We start from the raw sequence: 20,498 nt of genomic DNA, 5'->3' as shown, positions 1-20,498 counted from the left end.
AGCTGGGAAACATTAAATTTATCAGGAAAAGAAAAATGAATGGAAAGTCACCAAAGGCTTTGAAGATGTCTTCTTTATACTGAGAGGATTGGATCCTTTCACACGTATTCTAGAAATTGCTCCTGTACAATTAGGTCGACCATGAAAAACATCACCTCAATTGAGAACATTTCCTATCTATGATTTAGTCTACTTCTGGATAAGGCCAAGGTTACCTCTTAAACTATTATATAATTTGTCATATTGCATGATTTTTCAGATCTCAGCCTAAAAATTCACACGCAAGATGTCATTTTGTATTAGTTGTGTATTAAAATTTAATTTGAAATATAAGCGTTAATATCATTTATAAAAAAATTTTGTGAGTTAAAATCGTATAATTTAATAGATCAAAACGAATCAAATTTTATAAATTGATGTTTATCGTAATATATGACTTAATTATTAATTAATAATTTTTTTTTTAAAACCAGGAACCAGCTCAAAGAGAACATTTTCAATTATATAGTACCAAGAACTGGCCATATGTGTCATGGCCACATATGTGAAGTATTTCATATGTTCTTAGTTTGAGAAAAATGATCATAGGTAAAGGATTATTTATAGTCACATAATCGCATGATAAGGATTCTGTGCCATTTAAAATATCCAGTTGAGACTGATTCCAGCTCTCAGTTGCCGCCCGTTACTACCTGCCAAAACCGGCCACTGAAGGTTGAGGCTGAAGTGATTATTTTGATAAATTTCATTAAGAAATTAAGATTGAAGTTATTCTGTATTGCTGTTCAATGTCTACAACTCGTTAGATTTGCAATGTCCCTATCTCTATTCACTTTCTTTGCATTGGTAACAATAACATTTTTTGAGATCAGTGTTTCCAGCACATATTGCCAAAAGATCTCAAATGAAACCCTTGTGAACGGCTCTTGTCCATTGAACTTTGACATCCTCAGGAAACTGTTCAATGTCCCTGCAAGGCCCGCATTTTCTGGCATTACAGCACAGTGTCAAAACATTCTTGAAGGAATCCACTTGGTTCAATCTGAGTATCTCCAGATGACTGAGTACTTTGTTCCCCCTCCTACCACTTCTGAGGCATGCTGGGAGTCCTACCAGCAGTTAATAGGTGAGTTTTTAAATGATTTTGATATCCAAACTTATTGTGGATACCATGCAGAATGGATTTCAAAAACCTGCTTGAATATAACATCTATAGCACAGTTTGAGAGCCTTATTCCTAACACCAAATTGAAAATTTTAAGATATTACTGTACTCAGTCTTTGGATAATAGTTTTGTTTGTGGAATGTGTACTAGTAAGTTGCTTAGACTCAGGAAAATTTACCTTGATGACATAGATGACACAGCAGGGAATGTCTCAGCTTGTTCATGGTATCCTAGTATGTACACAGCTGCATTTGTCAACCAGTTTGGTCCAACTGATAGAGCAACTGCTAAGTGTTTGTTTTCCCTAGAATTAGAACCAGAGAAACCGAGCAGTAAGCGACACCGAAGTATAATTGCAGCGGTCACAGTTGGTTCTGTCGTTGGTCTACTTGGGGCCTTTTCTGCAATTTTGTTCCTCCTGATGAGACGACACAAGAAAAATAAAAAGGAGAAGAGCAGGCCTGTTATGGAGAAGAATGAGTCTGTTAAAGATGAGACTAGTTTGGTATTTGGATTTGGACTGTATAGTAGAAGCACTGGTCTAATAAAGTTCAAAATTAAGGAAATAAAGAACGCAACAATGAATTTCTCCAGAAATAATATTATTGGAATGGGAGGATATGGGAATGTTTATAAAGGGTTATTACCGGATGGATCTGAAGTTGCTATAAAAAGATTCAAGAATTGTTCTGTTGCTGGAGAAGAGAACTTTTTACATGAAGTAGAAGTCATTGCAAGTGTAAAACATGTCAATCTTGTGGCTTTAAGAGGATTCTGTACTGCAATAGGTCCTTCGGAAGGTCATCAGAGAATAATTGTTTGTGATTTGATGCATAATGGAAGCCTTTACGATCATCTTTTCGGATTGGGGAAGAAGAAACTTAGCTGGCCTATTCGTCAGAAGATTGCCCTTGGAACTGCAAGAGGTTTAGCTTACTTGCATCATGGTCTGAATCCTGCTATTATTCACCGAGATATCAAAGCTAGTAACATACTTCTGGATGAGTCATTTGAGCCGAAAGTTGCAGATTTTGGCTTGGCAAAGATCAAGTCAGAAGGAATGACACATTTAAGCACAAGGGTAGCTGGAACCCTAGGCTATATTGCTCCGGAATATGCCTTGTATGGCAAGTTAACAGAAAAAAGTGATGTTTACAGCTTTGGGGTTTTGCTTCTGGAGCTTTTGAGTGGCAAAACTGCACATGCCAGCAACGAGGAAAAGATTATACGGCTTGCAGATTGGGTTTGGGAGCTTGTGGAACAAGGGAGAGCATTAGATGTTATTGAGCAAGGCATGCCTGAGATTGGATTGCCACAAGTGATGGAACAATACGTTTTAATTGCTGTTCTTTGCTGCCATCCGATATTACATGTTAGGCCAACAATGGATCAGATTGTGAAAATTTTGGAAACTGGTTTTTCAGCTCCTACAGTTCCAGGGCCACGCCTTGTTCCTTGTAACATTGAGGTTATCACTGTATGACTCCTTGAATAAATTGTATTTTTATATCTTGTAGAAAAAATTAAGGATTTCTCTGCATAAAGGTTAAACCCGAGCAGAAATTTCTTGAACAGCCATGTATTATTATTATTTGTTTTTGCTATGGCATCATAAATTGGAAGGGCTTTAATTCACAGCTTCAATAATGTTGTAATTTCCTGAATTTATGATCCTACATTTATCACGATGTATATGACAATTTAAGAGATTATGACTTGCTTCTGATCTTGATCCATTATTCAAACTGAATAGAGAGTATAGGAAAATCCAATGATGCCTACAGGGAAAACATAGTAGACAATGTTACCATCCTCACAGGCTAGATCACTTGAGCTGTTACAGGACATTTGATTGAAGTAGTTTGAAGTAGACATACATAATTAAAATGCTGAATCTCAAATTTAGTTTAATCGATTTATGTAATTATTTTTAACTCTTAACATATAATAAATTTTATATTCAAATCTCAACATATGTAATGTTTTTCTCTATCTTTAAACTACGTCCTCGCAGGAAAAAAATTGCATGTTAATGAAACCCAAAATGTAACTTTGATTTGCCACCTACCACAGTTATGCAACCTAACCCCTGTCCCCTGCTGATTCTGAGAGGCAAGCCCACGCTTTGCCAAAAACTTAACAATAGTAGAGAGAATGTGGTAGATGGACTGGAAAAAAGACTACCTAACTCCTCGTTGCCTAACCCTTTGCTCGATATATATCAACTTTAATACATCTTCATATATATAAAAAAAATATTTTTTTGGTACCTAAAAGCCATTAATTATTTGCGAAAATCATAAGAAAGCTGCATTAAAGTGCTTGTCCCATACTTTTTAACCTTTATTGGATCCAAAACCATATTCTCAAAGGAAAATCTGGGAAATTTTGCACCATGTACAGTTCGTTAAATTTGATTTAGTTACTTGAAGTTTACTTCATGCTGGTAACATTTACTACATTTTTTTTTTTTGGGTCTTTGAAGTGAAACCAACTTGCTATGGGGCAGCAAAGAACAGAAGCAACAGAGTCTTTGCTTGTCAGTCAAGGACATGACAACCTTGTAGACAGTGAAGAAAATGGTGGTGTTGGTCTTGGGGATGGAGGGTCGGTGGCTGCTTCCACTGTCACCACTATTCTTGCTCTTAGCACCTTTGAGGCTGCTTGCCTTGCCTTTGGTTTAGGATGTTCTGTAGGTGCATTTTTATTGAATGTTTTTAACAGTGTGTCTCGGACTCCTCCAATGCTGAACTTATTTTCTGCTTTGCAGCTAGGATATTCATCCCCTACTCAGTCTTCAATCATGGCAGACTTGGGACTTTCTGTGGCAGAGGTAAAAGAATCGATCCACTAACTATATATGTTTTGATTTTAATCTGCCTGCAGAGGAGCAATTAGACATTGCTGTTAAAATCCTGAACAAAGAGAATCTGGTTGAGAAACAATTTGTCCCTTCAAGTTTGAAAGCAAAGGGGCAAAATTAAGCATGCCAAATGCACCTTTCCTAATTTTAGGGATTTTGGCTTTTTAAATCTACTTAGGTGAATCCTTGCTTTATTGGGTTCTCTTAGTTCTTTTCTGTAATCTTGTGAACCTCATTTTATATTTAATTAACGATGGCATTAGTTTCAATTCAAGATTGCCTACTTTGGTTATGGAGAGGACCAATTGGTCGGCAAATTTACATGGAATGTTCAGCTATGTGAAGGGAATTTAATTGCATTTGATATTATTTCAAGTGTTTTAATCTTAAAAAAATAAAACTGTTTTGCAGTTTTCACTTTTTGGTTCAATACTGAGTATTGGAGCAATTCTAGGCGCTGCAATAAGTGGGAAGATAGCAGATTTGCTTGGTCGGAAATTGGTAAGCTTTGTCAGGACATAGTAAAAATCTTTATTCCAACTGTTGAATACGAATTGCTAAATTTTTACAATCCATGTCTTGAATCAGACCATGTGGATTTTGAATGTTTTCTACATCAGTGGGTGGCTTGCCATAGCATTCACAAAGGTTTCGGCTCATCTGCTCATTCTCTTTTAAGTTTTCTTTATGACATGCTTGATTAACTTACCAAAAGAGATGGCTTTGATTTGCTACATTGGAACAATAAAGGGATGTTCGGTATTGTTTAAGATGTTATTATCAATTTGTCATTGCTGGCTTTCAGTTCATAATACCAAAGTTTTGATGTTTTTTTCAAAAGGTTCCTTGGCTGCTTGACCTTGGAAGATTGTCATTGGGATTCACATATGGAATTTCAATTTATTTGGTAACTCTTATAAAGTTTGATTTGACATAATTTTATCCGTTTCAAGTTGAATGTCGACATAATGAACAATAGTAATTTACATTTCAATCTCAAACAGGCGCCCATTTATATTGGAGAAATAACACCCAAGAATCTCAGGGGAAGATTTACAGCCATGGTGCCGGTAAACTTTATCATTAATCAAACAGAGGCTGCAATGCACTTACTACCTCATGGTTCTTATAATACTTATTCTGCAGTTGATGGCTTGTTGGGGCATGTCATTCATGTATGTTGTTGGTTCCTTTGTCGATTGGCGCGATTTGGCTCTAATAGGTAACTAAATTTCCTGTCATGTATATGAAATTGGTTATGTGATCTGAAAGTTGTAACAGTTTTGACATGATTCAACATGCAGCTACCATTCCTGGCCTAATTCAACTCCCACTCCTCTTCTTCATTCCTGAATCGCCTCGATGGCTGGTGAGTCCATTTTGAGATTCTGACATTCTGTGAATTTGACAGCTAAGATGCAGTGCCTAACTTAAAAGTTCAGGTCCAAAGAAACAGAAAAATATTGGATTACTAATTGCTTCATGTAGTATTAGTGGATCCTAAGCCAAAAGTTTCAAAGAAGAAAGATTTTATTTTGGTAAAAGCATGCATGGCAGCAAATATTAAAATTGGGGGTCCTAGAATGGATGTATAATAGATAGGAGCTTTTCCAAAGTTTCATTCCTACAAGATTGCATTTTTTTCTCTAATCTCAACTTTGATCTACAGCTAGTGAGAATATTTCTCTGCAGGCAAAGGTTGGTCGTGACAAAGACCTTGAAGCTGTTCTGTTGTGCCTAAGGGGAGAGGAAGCTGATATTTCTGATGAAGCAACTGATATAAAAGTAACCTTTATTATTTTTTCTTAAAAAAATTAAAGAATTATTAATTTTAATGACAGGCTATCTTAAAAATTAAATAGCACAATTTCACCTTCCCTCAGTTTATTCTTCTTTAGTTTACTGTTGTTTATATTTGTGTTACATTTTACATCAGTTACTTTCCATTGATGTAATAAATAGGATCATGTGGAATCTCTTAAAAGTTTCTCAAAGGAAGGAATTTTCGACATATTTCAGAAGAAGTATATCCGTCCTTTGCTTGTAAGACATGAAACTTAGTTGAAGTTGATCAATTTCTCTATATGTGTTATATAATCCATTGATTTCTCTTCCATTCCTTCTAGATTGTAGTTGGCTTGATGGCGCTGTCAAGTTTGGGAGGAACCAATGCATTTGTATATTATTCCGGTGTTATTTTTGTCTCAGCTGGTAAATTACTGATCTTAACAATCTTCATACAAGTTTAAGAAATCTTATGAAAATTCAACTACATGAAGTTCTAGCTCATGACAATTGACAGGTATATCGAGCATGGTTGGACTCGTTACATTGGCTATTGCTCAGGTTTGCTGCATAGTCATTTGGAAAGCAAATTTTCCATAGATGCATATATCAGAAACTAAAGATTGTTCTTTTCCTTTTTGTGTTTTGCAGACATTACTTGGCATTTTGGGAACAATCTTAATCGATAAATCTGGAAGGCGACCACTTCTACTGGTTAGAAAGGGATAAACATTTTATAATTGTCTGTAAGTCAAAATTGCATGGTTGAACAATGATATAATTGTGGAATCTGTTTTCAGGTTGCTTCAGCTGGATTATGCCTCAGTTGCTTCCTCACAGGGCTATCATTCCTCTTAAAGGTACTAGCAATGTAGCTTTATTTGGCCCCTTTTGATGTTGTTAGTGCATTTCACTATGTTCTGACATCTCAGTTGCAATGATCAATGAGCAGGAACATAATTGGTGGGATCAAGCTAGCCCTATTTTGGCACTCATTGGCTTATTGGTAAGTAATCCATTTTTCCCCTTAAATTTTGGCTTTTTCTCCTTTTATTTTTTTTTAACATTCTAAATATTTTATTACACTTACAGATGTATATGGGATCATATGTAGTCGCATCAGGAATTCCATGGCTGTTATTATCAGAGGTCTGCTAACTGTTTTAGCCTTTGTGTACAAATTCATTCATCCATTTCTGCAATATTTACCAACTATACCAGCTTCTGTCACAGTTATTTCCAATAAATGTAAAAGGTTCGGCTGGAAGCATCTGTAATTTTATCAGCAATATCACTGGTTGGGCTGTTGCATACTACTTTAACTTCCTAATTGAATGGAGCTCAGCAGGTGATGATGCCATCTTTATCCAATCTGCTACATATTCTCAAGCTTTTAACCTTAGAAATGACCAAATTCTGGCATTGTTTCAGGGATATTCTTCATATTTTCAGCCTTTTGTTTGGCAAACTTCATCCTAGCAGCAACAATGGTACCAGAGACTAAAGGGCGAACACTGGAAGAAATACAATCATCAATTACTCATTCTTCAGAATGAAGCAAGTTATTTCATTGGCAGCATCTTGCTTTGGTCCTTGTGTCCGAACCAAAGAAATAGGTTCTTCCAAAGTCTTAATAACATTGTTCCTCCTATAAACCATCCACGTGAAGTGGTCAGGATGGGAAACGACAGGACTAATAGCCTCAAACACTACTGTATTTGTCTTTATCATTTGGCCATATCTCTTTTGCTCATGCTTTAGCTCTCTTGATTTTGAGCTTCAAATATGATGAGCCACCTGTTTTTGTGGTTCAGGAATTACAACATCAACTCTGCTAAAAAAAGACCATGAACCCAACTTTTCTTTGAGAACCACAAGCTAGTTGTTAGTTACCATAAATTTTCATGAAGCTCGTGCTTTGGAGGATGGAAAGGGTAACGTAGACTAGGGTTGAGAGCCGTCCCTGATAGGCTCTGATCCTATTCAATTTTTTAGAATTAGTTTTTTTTTTTTAAATCGAGTCTTGAGCCTAGATAATAATAAAACAAATAAAAAGCAAATTTTAAATAAATTTAATTTGATATATATAAAAAATTATTATTTATTTATTTAATTTTATATTTTTATTAAAAATAATATTTTATTAATTTTAAATTAAATTAAGTGCTGTTTATATAATACCCAATTGTATTGAATTCGGATGTTAAAAACTAAAAAAATTATCAAATATGAGACAAATAAAATTTTATTCTGATCTGACTCCTTATCATTCCTAACAAAACAACGGAGGGGCCCACAAAGGTAACGGAGGGGCCCACCCAAGGAAATAATTCTCACATGTTCCACACTCGAAAAGAACAAAAGAATAAATGACTCTTTTAAACTGAAATTTCTTACCAAAGAAAGAAAAAATTTTCTTTTATATTAACAAATTACAAAAAAATAGATATTTAAAATATGTATATATATATATATATATAATTTTACTATATGCATTTCAAGTAAAAACAAGAACTAATGTATATCATTTCACGGTTTCAGAATTCCATTTCTCTGACTTGCCAGTTCCCACTTCACGCTCAACTGACGTTGGAGCTGATCGTTTTGGTCTTACTTTTAGGTGAAACCCTCCTAAGATTTCCCCTTTCAATTTTTCCGCCATGCAAGACCACAATTCAGTTTTAATGGCCCACTTCTTTTTTAGTATGGCCCCATGTCTAAAGTTTGAGTTACAGGAGTCAAAATCTTTCCAGCCACAGGATGAGCCTTGGGTTAGCTCCTACCCTCAGTACGTCACACCTAAAGGATAGCTTGCGGACAATTAAGTGGTAGAATCCAATCAGCCCTCTTTTGTTCTGTACTTCTCAAGGGTGGAAAACATCTCAAACAGACCAATTATAGTACACTTTTTAGTTATGATGTTCACATCTCTCACTTAATACAAGGGGAGCAATAAAAACCATCCTATATCTCAAGTTTTTCTTCCAGGAAAAAAGGGATATGGGAGAAGAAAGGGCGCCAGCTGCAAGTCATTGCTTGTAAGGCAGCAACATGATGATGTTAGGTTCAGCGAGGAAGGTGGTGGCCATGGTGGTGAGCTGAAGACTAGTTCAAGTATCACTTCTACTCTGATTCTTAGCATCTTTGTGGCAGCTTGCATTGCACTTGGTTTTGGATGTGTTGTAAGTACCATCTTCTATGGCAGGCAAAACAAGTGAAGTATTTACTGCCATTTACTTCTCAAACCAATGTTTTATGCTTCCTAATATGCATTTTTAATGTGGTGACAGTATATTGAATTGACCCAATTTTGGTTAAGCTTTTTTATTTCTTCCCTTTCTTATATAATCTTTGTGCAGGTGGGATATTCATCACCAACTCAGTCTGCAATCATGGAGGACTTAGGCCTTTCTGTTACAGAGGTAAAACACTGTGATGAGAGTACTTAGTTGCTAATTTGCATTTCTGACAAGTAATCCATGATTCTGGGTTTAAAAGGAATTTGTATAGATTTAGAATAACAATACAATAGCTTTAAAATCTCCTTTCTAATCAGTAAGGTTATCTTTAGTTTTCTTTTTTAGGACTAAGCTACATAGTTTGCTGTAGCTTCTGTCTATGTTACTAGTCTTCTTTTGCTTTGTTCTGTTCCTATTTCAATAGTCGTTATTGTTTTAGTTGACACAATTCATAGTGAATTTGAACTACTCTCTTGTGTGTGCAGTTTTCTCTTTTTGGTTCCATGGTAAATATTGGATCAATTCTAGGTGCACTAGTAAGTGGGAAGACAACCGATCTCCTAGGTCGTAAATGCGTAAATTCCTATATGAGTAATAGCATCACTAAGCCACCTGTTGAGTGTTAATTGCAAAATCTTTACAAACTCCTCAATCTCTTGAATCAGACAATGTGGGTGCTGAACTTGTTCTACACTGTGGGATGGCTTGCAATAGCATTTGCAAAGGTTCCTCGTATTCTGTTTTTCTTTTTTTTATTTTTTATTTTGTCTTCAACTCTATGCTAAAGTTTCTTTGTTATATGCTCCATTAAAAATGTGATATGCCCTTCTGAAATCTTGGAAATGATGAGGTGCTGTGTTGTATCTAATAAAATCTTGATAGCAGATGGTGCCCAATCAGAATTCATGAAGAAATGACTTCAATTGAGTTTCTTACATGCATATAATTTATTTCACTTGAACCATTTATCAGATTACCTTGGAAAGGTGAATAAAGATAACTAAAAGTACCTAGAATAAGATGGTTTAGTGTGCCTAGCAAAAAGAGAATCAAAACATTATGAGTTGGAGTTCTGTACTGAATCAGTGCCTGTGTTTTCTATAAACTAATCGATTACTTTCAATTTACATTATTGGATTTTCATGTGTATTGCAAAGGTTCCTTGGTTGCTAGATGTTGGAAGACTGTTACTGGGATTCAGGAACGGAATTGCTGGTTATTTGGTAATTGTTGCAAAGATTGCATATAAATTTGATACTGTTAATCAGTACTATATATGATGATGGATAAACATTTTCCCAGTTCAATCCTTTACAGGTACCAATTTACGTTGCAGAGATAACACCGAAGAATCTCAGGGGAAGATTTTCGGCTCTAGTACATGTAAACCTTCTACTTATTAAACTGGGGTCACAAAGTACTTGCTGCATCATGTTCTTACCACAGCTGATTCTGCAGATGATAGGTGTCATAGGCGTGTCCATAATGTATCTCATTGGTCCTTACATCAATTGGCGCATCTTGGCTCTAATAGGTAACTTCTGATTCTTTTCATGTAAAACACATTGGATGCAATCTGAAGTTTGCACCATTTTGGAATGATTTAAAATACAGGAACTTTTCCAAGTCTACTGCAATTCCCACTTCTATATTTCATTCCAGAGTCTCCTAGATGGCTGATGAGTCATATTTCAAAGTTCAGTCTGCAGTTTCAGTAAAGCTGAAATCTCTACCAAAAAAGTTTAATTAGGAGAAAAATGAAATACCCAACTTCTAATTGCTTTATGTTCTGTTGTTAGAGATGAGCCAGAAACATTCTAAAAACTAGTTGAACATCACTTTAGATAAATGACACTTTCCAATCTTTTAGGAAATCATGCATCAAGGAGGAGAGTGTTAAATGATCAAAACTTTTGTTGATAGAAACAGAGGTTAGAGCTACGTAGAAACTATTTCACTCATTATTGCAGGCATATTGTTGCATTACACTAATGCCAACTACCAATAAATTCTGTGTAGGCAAAAGTTGGCCGAGAAAAGGAGTTTGAAACTACCCTGCAGTGCCTCAGAGGAGAGAAAGTTGATATTTTTCAGGAAGCAACTGCTATCAAAGTAACACTTCAGCTTCTTTGTTCATTACAGAACTTTATGAAAAATGTTAGCAGTCTACTTTTAGATTTAAAATAGCAAAAGGTCTACCCCCCCCCCCCCCCCCCAAATATTTGTATTTCTTTTTTATTTACTTGAACTGTTTAAATTTGTATCTTCTTTTTCCATTGCATGGAGAAAACAAATAAGACATCTCTTTTCTCAGGATTACACAAAATCCCTCAATAATTTCTCAAGGGGTGGAGTTTTAGACTTATTTCAGCTAAAATATGTTCTTCCAATGACTGTAAGCCTTGTAACTTGGTTCAAAAAAATTTCCAATTTCTCTTCATAGATCTTCCTTGATTCATGATATATACTTCTCATGTATATTGCACATAGATTGGAATTTGGCTTATGGTACTGCAACACTTGGGAGGGGCCAATGCATATACATATTATTCTGGTGTTATTTTTGTCTCTGCAGGTATGTTATGTCCTAATATTGTTCATATTACTTGAAACAAGTATTCGAGTTTAACATTATGAAATTCTTTTCTTGTCAGGCTTATCAAAGTATATTGGGCTTGGAACACTGGCTGTTGTTGAGGTCCTGTGCTCTATAACTTTATAATATAATTTTGCTTCGTTCTTATCTCAGAAACTGAAGATTCATATGCAATATATGTTTACAGATATTGATGAGCATTGTTAGTATGAGCTTCATCGATAAGTTTGGGAGACAGTCGCTTCTATTGGTCAGAAAAAAAAAAAAGAGAAACTATTCGATTTGTAAGGTGTTTTTGGCTAAGTGGTTAGCTAACTTTACAGTATATTTCAGGTTTCTGCAGGTGGATTGTGCTTTGGTAGCTTCCTTACTGGAATATCTTTCATTTTACAGGTTGCTTTATACAAAAGTTAAATGCCTACATTCCATCACCTTATAATTTTTTTTTTTGTCTAAACAGCAATTTACTAAAACTTCAATTACCACAAGCAGGAGTATCACTGGTGGAAAGAAAAGACCCCAATTTTGGCTCTCATTAGCATTTGGGTAAAATATTTCTAGAATTCATATTTTGTTTTTGAAAAGCCTGTAGGGAGACAAAAACTAGGTGTTTCAGTATGGGTTAGTTCATTGTTTGATTCTACTTTCAGCCGTATATGGGGTCATACCAATTAGGCATGGAAGGAATTCTATGGATTATGGTTGCAGAGGTTGGTTCAACTGTTTTTACCATATTTATCTGTTCTCTTTATTAAACTTTGTCAAGAACCTAAAACTGAAAATCTTTTACCTGCAGATTTTGGTTCAGATATTTCCCATCAACATCAAAGGTGCAGCAGGAACCACTTGCAGTTTGATTGGCCATTTTAGTTCTTGGATTGTTTCATACAACTTCAATGCCTTGTTTCAATGGAGTTCAGCAGGTAGTTCTTCTCCAACTCTGATTAATGTGTACCATTAATTCTTGAGGCTTTGATCCTTCAAATGACTTTTGCTATATTCTAGGGACATTCTTCATATTTTCAGCAATTTGTGGTGTAAATGCCATTTTCATCGCGAAGGTGGTACCGGAGACTAAGGGACGAGCACTAGAAGAGATACAGGCATCCATTACTAGCTAGTTCCCTGCAGCAGGGAGAACAACTGTGTCAAGTTATTGACTAAAATCTGTGCTGATCATAAATTTGCATCTGGAAAACTTAGCTGCTAGCCTCTTGTTTATACTTCCTTTTACTTGCATCAAGTTTCAAATGTACAGTGGAAGAAAATGTATTTGATTCCAGAAGTTATAAACAGAAATCTGTCTGTCCAAAGGTACTATTTGCTTGCCTGCCTGGTTTTCATTTTTGCTTAATCATGCTCAGAGTGGTTGGTGGGTTGTGAGACTTTTTTTTGGTCGCCAATAATGGAGAACTAAATGGCGATCTCTGCTATATTAACATTGAGTTATTAGTTCAGTGCTATTGGAGTGGGCTCTAATACGGAAAATGCTCGAAACCCAATCATAGCTGCAAAGAAGAAAAAAATTTCTGCCATAGTAATTAATTTTATCTCTATTTTTGTAGTGACAGAAATAAATAATTTTTAAATTGAAATTTCTTATCAAAGAAAGAAAGAAATTTCTTTTTATATTAATAAATTATAAAGAAAATAATACATTTTTATATAAAAAAAATCATAATTTAAGAATAAAAGAACATAATTAAAGTGGAAGACACCAAGCCAAGTGAAGAAAAAGTGGCCCATATCCGGTCATCATCATAATTAACAATGAGGGTCCAGTTATATTGTCTAACTAACTGGCCCCATTTCTTAATTAAGGCAGCAAAAATGAAACGGTTAGTCAAAATAGTGTGCTAGATCTCCTAATTTATAGAAAACATTTGAGTTTGGATATCTAAAGAGGGAAATTTATTTATTCAAGTTTTAGAAGGAAAAAGAACAGCTTTGTAAATAATAGCTGGCAAGAGAAAGTCGCAGCTTTTAAGTAGTAACATAGGTGTTACCAACAATGTCTGAGACAATCATTTTGATAATTAAAAAAATAAAATTCATTTTACTGATATGGGGCCAACATTAGTGGCTTCTTCCATGCCCACTTTCAAGACAATGATCAAGAAGATACGGGGCCAACATGTTTCCATCACCAAACTAAGAACATTTTAAATATGTTAAGGTTATTATTAAAGAAAACTCTTTTGAGTTTTGACTATTTATCTGTACGGATAATATGAAGGTTTTGATTCATTATTTACATAAAAATTGATAAATTTGTCTTGATTAGGATGATGTTGATTGATTTGTTGCAATGTTAAGTAATAATCTTATATGTCATTTTATCTTCTTGACTCGTGCAACTGTGCAACAATGGACTAATTGAAAGATCATTAAAAAAAAAAAGGTTGATTTGTTACTGCAACATGATAAAGTCAATGATTTTCACCAAGAACCTGAACAGGATCATGCAGATTATATTACAAATTAGTTCTAAGAACCATGTGCTCATCATTCCAGGGATGTCACTGAGTATGAACTACAGCTTCCTAGTGTATCCAGAACCAATGGAAACTCATTTTCCACTGCTCCCCAATTCTCCATTTACAAAAAGGCGGCTATGGGTTCTCCAGATTGCTAATAGTTAGTCATCATTTTATCGACTTTCATTATGTCTGCTGGCTAGTGTAATATAGATCTATTCATTAATCAACTTGATTTATACTTGGTTACGGTCCTTGTCAATCACCTTGGAGCAGGCCAAATGCAATTATTTAAGAAAAAAGTAGACAAGAGAACTCGATACGTGGAACATGCAGACAGGACTATTCTATGAACGGTCTAGACAACCATCTGCACGACAAGACAAAGCATTTTTTAAAGGAAAGAAGCATACATCAATAATTGTCTCCTTCTGTCTGTATTTCTCTCTCAGCTTTTTCAGTATTTCTCCAATCTGCTTCTTCAAGGAGACAAGAAATGGTGGAAGAAGGCACAGAGCGGGGACCAGCAACTGAACCATTGATTGTCAATCGCTACAATGGTAATGGTGTACCATCAAGAAAGTCCAGTGCCATAACATCATCTCTTGTTCTTGGCATCACTGTTGCAGCCAGTGCTTCCTTTACTTGTGGTTATTCTGTAAGTAGTCGAAGGAGTGATCCAAATATGATCCATCTCCCTCCCTTTCCTTCTGCCTATACTTTGTGCTTGTAAGTTGAATCATGAGGAATCTTCATCTTGATCTTCTGTTCATGTATCTTAGGTTTTACTTTTGCCAGGACCACAGCTCTGGTCCAAACCAGATGCGGTGGTCTTTTCCTACTTTTTAATTCCTTGTCTGGACTATAGCAGTTTGATCACTTTCATGCGATGTATTTGAACTTTAGAATTTGTAATTTATGCAGGCACTGCAAAACTGAATGAAAAATTGCTTTCAGATCTTTCCAGGGCAAACAAGAATAAATTTGTGCTTAGCATATTATCAGCTTTAGGATTGGAAATTTAGTATTGGGATTAGAACTAGAGTCTGAGATTTACATTTTGTCTTCTGTGATGTTCTAGTTGCTGCATTTTGGAACCATTTGCTTATGTGGTTATATCTTCTTTTTTTTTTTTTAACCACAATAATCATTTGGCCCTAAGGATAAAATTTCCAAGTAATGTTTGCGAAATCAGCTTTAGTTTGGTTGAATAGTTGGATCTTAGAGTCAACATTCATGACTCTTTTCTCTCACTCTTTGATGCATTAATGATCATGACCATACTTCTTTTACATGATTGCTTGCCAGGGTGGATATTCATCACCTGCAGAGTCTGGAATCATAGATGAGTTGGGTCTCTCAGTGGCAGAGGTAGGTGCCAGGCTAAAAAACAATTAAGACATTTAATTACTTGGGTTTCAACCTGCAGAGGTTTCATCACAAAGTTCAAAACATAAACAACTGTTAGCCTTAATATATAGTTTGGATACTCCCCTTGCCTCAAAATTCACCACATTTTCATGGGGATTATTGGTGGTGTTTCAAAAATGCCTTCACATTGTCAAAGAAGAACGTTTTGGGAAGTGCTTAAAGCCAGTTTTTCTAAGTTTCTTGCAGCATTTCACTTGACCTCACTTTGCCTCTTTTTTTCATATCACTTGTGCAGTATTCAGTTTTCGGTTCAATATTGACAATAGGAGGAATGTCAGGTGCAATAGCTAGTGGAAGAATATCAGATTTCTTTGGTCATAAAATTGTGAGTTTTCTGAGTAAAAAAAAAATAATAATAATAACAAGCATCTATTTCACATCATTAAATCTTTATCAAGTCCTCAGTTAATGCTTTTGGTTGCTCTCATGAGGCAGACCTTCTGGATATTGAATATATTCTACATCATGGGATGGCTAGCTATAGCGTTTTCCAAGGTCTTGTACCCTCACCTTACTTTATACTCCATTTTCTGCAAGGCTTTCTTTTTATTAGTTATAACATTCAGTTATTCTCATTGTCTTGCTCTCACATCATAATCCCGTATGTTGCAATGATTTTTGACAGGAAGCTTGGTCACTGTATCTTGGAAGGCTTTCACTGGGATTTGGGACTGCAGTATTTAATTATGTGGTAACTGCTGTAAGGCTTCATCTACTACTTGATGCAATTGACTAATGTGGTTGATGATGATGTCTGATTTATTTCCTAGTAGGGACCTGTTTATGTAGCAGACATAACTCCAAAGAATCTTAGGGGAGGATTTTCATCACTAGTTCAGGTAAATTTGAGCATTATAGGCATTTGAGTTTTGTAAAATCTGGAGTAAAACGATCTATGATTTAGTTTTCGTTTAACTTAATCTACAGGCAATGACAATTTGTAGCATTTCAGTCGCATATTTTGTTGGTTCTATCACCTATTGGCGCATCTTGGCTCTAATCGGTAGCATCTTTCAGTCCGCTCTTTCCATGCTGCATGAACTTTTATAACAAACAAGAATCGCGTTAATATTCTTGGACAATTGCATTTTTGCAGGTGTCATTCCTTGTATAATACAGGTCATATGTTTATTCTTTGTTCCAGAATCTCCTAGATGGCTTGTAAGTGGAATCTGCAGTTCCATGAGTTATATCAAAATTGTGTTTGCCTTACTTTTTGCTGTCAAGGAAAGAAAGACATGACAGCATAATATGCCTAACTAATCAACTATGGATGTACATTTTGCAGGCCAAAAACGGTCGAGACAATGAGTTCGAAACTTCTCTTAAATGCCTCAGAGGAATGAATGCTGATATTTGTCAAGAAGCAGATGAAATCCATGTAAATTTTGAAACATAATATCCTTTGAATAGTAGTCACCCCTTATACTATATCTGGAAGCCATAATTTTTAGCCTTCAATATAGGTGCAATTTTGATATGTTCAAAAATATTGCAGGATTATACCAAAAACTTGCAACGCAGCTCTGGCTATAAGATTCTGGATCTGTTCAGTTCGAAATATGCTTATTCGGTCATTGTGAGTCACATTAATTGATCCATGGTTTCTCTATTGACTGTAAATGTCATGCTTGATCCATTGGTATAATAAGATTTTGGCATAGGTTGGAGTTGGCTTGATGCTGCTACAACAACTGGGGGGGTTACAAAGGATTTGCTTATTATGCAAACAGCATTTTTTATTTAGCTCGTAAATTATGTGATAGTAAAAATAATGCTCCAAATAACTTGAAAACTGCATGGTTATGAAGGAACTCACAATTTTGTTCAACAGGGTTTCCAAGCACTACAGGAATTATAGCAGTGGCTGTAACACAGGTGTTTACCTAATGTCAGTTGCAATATTGATTCAAAATTCATCCTGTTGTGTATCCTGATAACATTCATATCCTTGTACAGATTGTGATGAACATTCTCGGTATACTTTTAATCGATACATCTGGGAGACGGCCTCTTCTAATGGTTAGAGTATAAAACAACCAATTGCTCTTGGTTTCAACTAAATTGAGAAACTAGTTCTGAAATCCAAACATGCTTACAGGTTTCCATTGTTGGTGCATTCTTTGGTTGCTTCCTTACAGGCCTGTCATTCCTCTTGCAGGTTCCTCAAAAACAGAACATAGAATTTTAATTACACCATCTAGAAAGTGCCTTTTCTGCATCTTATTATCCCTTTAACTTTTATTTTCTGAAAGATATAAGATTTCATGAGCAGGATCTTCATTGCTTGGAGGAGATCACTCCAATTTTGGCATTTATTGGCATCCTGGTAACACATATTACATGCCAACACTTCAGTGTTCTTTTCCTTAGAAATGTTTTCCTGTTGATTACATCTGTATTGAACATTCTTTTCATTTTTCTTCTTATTTAACAATTGGGAAACAAAACAAAGGCACAGCAGATACTTTTAACTATAGCATGAAGAATGTTGTGAAAACCATGACTATTATCAAACATGTTTGTTCTTCCGTCAGATATCAACCATGTTTTTTATTTCTGCATTCAGATATACATGGGATTTTATTCATTAGGGATGTCAGGAATCCCATGGATTATAATGTCAGAGGTTAGTCAAGAGATTTGGTTTTCATTTCTTCATCATTTAGTGCATAGCTAAAGGCAACTAAAGGGTTTTTCGTTTTTTTTGTTTTTTTTTTCTTTCCCAGATATTTCCTGTAAATATAAAGGGCTCAGCTGGAAGTCTTTGCAACCTGGTGAACTGGTTTTGTTCTTGGGTTGTTTCTTATACTTTCAACTTTTTACTTCAATGGAGCTCTGCTGGTGAAGCTTAATGCCTCTCATTTCCCGGATTCTTCTTTTCTGTCATTTCCACCATGGTTGTGATACTAAACCATTTATCATTACACTATTCCAGGAACATTCTTCATATTTTCAAGCATTTCTGGGCTAGCTATCATATTCATTGCAAAGCTGGTGCCGGAGACCAAGGGGCGAACACTAGAAGATATCCAAGCATCAATTACTCGCGGTGTACAATAACAAATACAGGAATAACTGACTAATATAATCATGTGGGTGATTTATTTGCATTGATCCAGACTTATTTAGGCTCAGGGGAAGCAGTTCTTGACTTTTTTTTTTTTTTTTTTCATGAATATCTAAAAGGTGGCCTTGATCCAAGTAGAGTTAGTGGTGTAGGCTTGCAAGTCAGTCTGCCTTGTTTCAGGCTTGGCAAACAAATGTTAAAAGCTTGATGGACAGCAGGAAAGGTTTCATGGTCCTAGAAAGCAGCATGAAAGTCGGCTGTGTATAAGAATCGGTTTTGAAATATAAGTGTTTAGATTATTTTTAAATTGTAAGATATTTTCGTGGGATAAAATTGTGAAGTTTAATGAGTTGAAAGTGGATAATATCTTAAGTTGATTTGAATCATGATATTTGATATCAGAGTCGGTTATGAAGTATTAGCAATTTGTCATGGTAGTCCTTTATTAGAGTGAGGATGATGTTCTGTATTAAAACTGGTTTTAAGATATAAGTATTTATATCATCTTTTAATTTATGAAATATTTTTTTATGGGATCAAATGGTGAAGTCGAATGAACTGAAATTGACAATAACTCGCAAGCCACTATGAATCATGAAAAAGGCATGGACAAAATTGTCAGGTTCCATTGAATCATCAGGTTGGAAACAAAAGATTAAAGTCAACCACTCACAGGTTCCAAACATTTTTCCAACTTTCCTGCTCTGGGAAGAGGGATATACAGTTGAAATCTCACTTGTCAAAAATTAATTTCCAAACATTTGAAGAAATGCAAACCAAGTGCCAAAGTCTTACAAGTGAATTATGAGCTAAAAAAAAAAAATCAACCAGTTAACCACCTCCATGACTTGAATAGCTCAATTGACAAATCAGGGAGCAGCTTGGTCTTGAGCTTTATGTTGAACTACAGTGACTGATAGGCAAGAACATTTTCATAATAGAACAAATTACTTTTTGAAAATATATAGCAGATTTGTTGAAAATCTATATTAAGTCTTCAGGATTCTCAATTCAATCAAATTTTTTAATACTTAAAATTATTAAAATTTGAATCAGATGACGAAAATAAGAATTCAACATTTTTAATGTACAAGAGCAAGAAAATGATCTTACTCTGTGTTAAGAAAAATGAAAAAAATTATTAACTCAATCAACAAAATTTGATTTTCTTTTTAAATTAAAATTTATTGTAATATATAACTCATTAACTACCAAATATTAGGGTGGTTGGACAATCTTATCAAATATAAATAGGATTTTAGGAATCGTTTGTCCAAAAATGTACTCAACCCTACATTTAAAGTCAAAACTGTTTCCTCAAGCAACAAACAAAAGTAAATAAAGAAGGAAAAAAAAGTCCAATTATAGTAGCATTTTTCTCTGTTATAGTTAGCTTTATAAAGAGACAAAACTTAGAAATTTGGTCTAGAAATAAATTTAAATTGTTGTTGAATTTGCAATAATTGATGGTTTATTTTTTAGTTTTTTATTAAGGAATTAAAAAATTTTTTTTATAAAATTTAAATCTTAAACTATGTTATTTTTTTATATTCAATTTAATTAAAATTTTGTATTTATTTATCTCTAATTTTATATGCTTTTCAAAATCACCTTATTCCTTGTTTAAGAGTTAAAACTTAAAAATATAAAACCATTTTTTTTTTTTTTTAATGTTTGTGATGGATTAAATCTATATAGCTAGCTAGGCTAGTTAATTTCAAATTTCCTATTAAATACTTTTTGAAAAAAAAAAACCTATTCTACTTGCATCATCTAGAATACTATATATGGTCAATGCTACATAAAATAATAGTATAAATTAAAATATAATTTTTAATTTCCATAAAGAATCTCTTATGTAATAATCATAT

At 34.6% G+C, this 20,498-nt stretch overlaps 3 protein-coding genes and 1 pseudogene across 8 annotated transcripts; all 4 read left to right on the top strand.

Moving 5' to 3' along the window:
- The first annotated feature begins 535 nt into the window (after positions 1 to 535).
- Positions 536 to 2,907, top strand: LOC111295349 (putative LRR receptor-like serine/threonine-protein kinase RKF3 pseudogene; annotated as a pseudogene).
- Positions 2,908 to 3,415: 508 nt separating this feature from the next.
- LOC111294390 (sugar transporter ERD6-like 15) lies at positions 3,416 to 7,844 on the top strand. 2 transcript variants are annotated; one of them, XM_089743062.1, is made up of 19 exons: positions 3,418 to 3,563; positions 3,652 to 3,858; positions 3,937 to 3,999; positions 4,441 to 4,530; positions 4,618 to 4,677; positions 4,871 to 4,936; positions 5,034 to 5,099; positions 5,176 to 5,251; positions 5,334 to 5,398; positions 5,722 to 5,814; positions 5,992 to 6,072; positions 6,156 to 6,240; positions 6,332 to 6,375; positions 6,466 to 6,528; positions 6,615 to 6,674; positions 6,767 to 6,820; positions 6,907 to 6,963; positions 7,048 to 7,162; positions 7,246 to 7,816. In XM_089743062.1, exons 2-19 carry the CDS (start codon positions 3,667 to 3,669, stop codon positions 7,368 to 7,370), a joined length of 1,455 nt encoding a protein of 484 aa, XP_089599188.1. In that variant the 5' UTR covers positions 3,418 to 3,563; positions 3,652 to 3,666; the 3' UTR covers positions 7,371 to 7,816. The 2 variants fall into 2 exon arrangements, with proteins under 2 accessions (XP_089599187.1, XP_089599188.1); XM_089743061.1 differs by having other exon boundaries at positions 3,416 to 3,858; positions 7,246 to 7,844.
- A 630-nt stretch (positions 7,845 to 8,474) lies between these two features.
- On the top strand, positions 8,475 to 12,793 carry LOC111294392 (sugar transporter ERD6-like 15). Its single transcript, XM_089742853.1, has 18 exons — positions 8,475 to 8,585; positions 8,757 to 8,996; positions 9,174 to 9,236; positions 9,539 to 9,628; positions 9,719 to 9,778; positions 10,211 to 10,276; positions 10,371 to 10,436; positions 10,512 to 10,587; positions 10,977 to 10,984; positions 11,073 to 11,165; positions 11,368 to 11,448; positions 11,544 to 11,628; positions 11,708 to 11,751; positions 11,837 to 12,076; positions 12,142 to 12,195; positions 12,300 to 12,359; positions 12,458 to 12,572; positions 12,655 to 12,793. Exons 1-18 carry the CDS (start codon positions 8,475 to 8,477, stop codon positions 12,768 to 12,770), a joined length of 1,668 nt encoding a protein of 555 aa, XP_089598979.1. The 3' UTR covers positions 12,771 to 12,793.
- Positions 12,794 to 14,447: 1,654 nt separating this feature from the next.
- LOC111294391 (sugar transporter ERD6-like 5) lies at positions 14,448 to 19,164 on the top strand. 5 transcript variants are annotated; one of them, XM_022887681.2, is made up of 19 exons: positions 14,513 to 14,784; positions 15,435 to 15,497; positions 15,793 to 15,882; positions 15,993 to 16,052; positions 16,183 to 16,248; positions 16,331 to 16,396; positions 16,485 to 16,560; positions 16,654 to 16,718; positions 16,846 to 16,938; positions 17,056 to 17,136; positions 17,222 to 17,307; positions 17,392 to 17,435; positions 17,517 to 17,579; positions 17,659 to 17,718; positions 17,833 to 17,886; positions 18,127 to 18,186; positions 18,287 to 18,401; positions 18,496 to 18,652; positions 18,747 to 19,153. In XM_022887681.2, exons 13-18 carry the CDS (start codon positions 17,523 to 17,525, stop codon positions 18,618 to 18,620), a joined length of 471 nt encoding a protein of 156 aa, XP_022743416.2. In that variant the 5' UTR covers positions 14,513 to 14,784; positions 15,435 to 15,497; positions 15,793 to 15,882; positions 15,993 to 16,052; positions 16,183 to 16,248; positions 16,331 to 16,396; positions 16,485 to 16,560; positions 16,654 to 16,718; positions 16,846 to 16,938; positions 17,056 to 17,136; positions 17,222 to 17,307; positions 17,392 to 17,435; positions 17,517 to 17,522; the 3' UTR covers positions 18,621 to 18,652; positions 18,747 to 19,153. The 5 variants fall into 5 exon arrangements, 3 of the variants coding, with proteins under 3 accessions (XP_089599189.1, XP_022743416.2, XP_089599190.1); XR_016327320.1 differs by lacking the exon at positions 17,222 to 17,307 and having other exon boundaries at positions 14,457 to 14,784; positions 18,747 to 19,164; XM_089743063.1 differs by having other exon boundaries at positions 14,463 to 14,784; positions 18,496 to 19,157.
- The last annotated feature ends 1,334 nt before the right edge of the window (positions 19,165 to 20,498 follow it).

This window comes from Durio zibethinus, chromosome 14 (genome assembly GCF_047325235.1).
Source record: "Durio zibethinus cultivar Kanyao isolate XHJ-2024 chromosome 14, ASM4732523v1, whole genome shotgun sequence".
NCBI lineage: Eukaryota > Viridiplantae > Streptophyta > Magnoliopsida > Malvales > Malvaceae > Durio > Durio zibethinus.
Note: the sequence above shows the minus strand (reverse complement) of the source record. Positions and strands in the feature narration are given on the sequence as shown.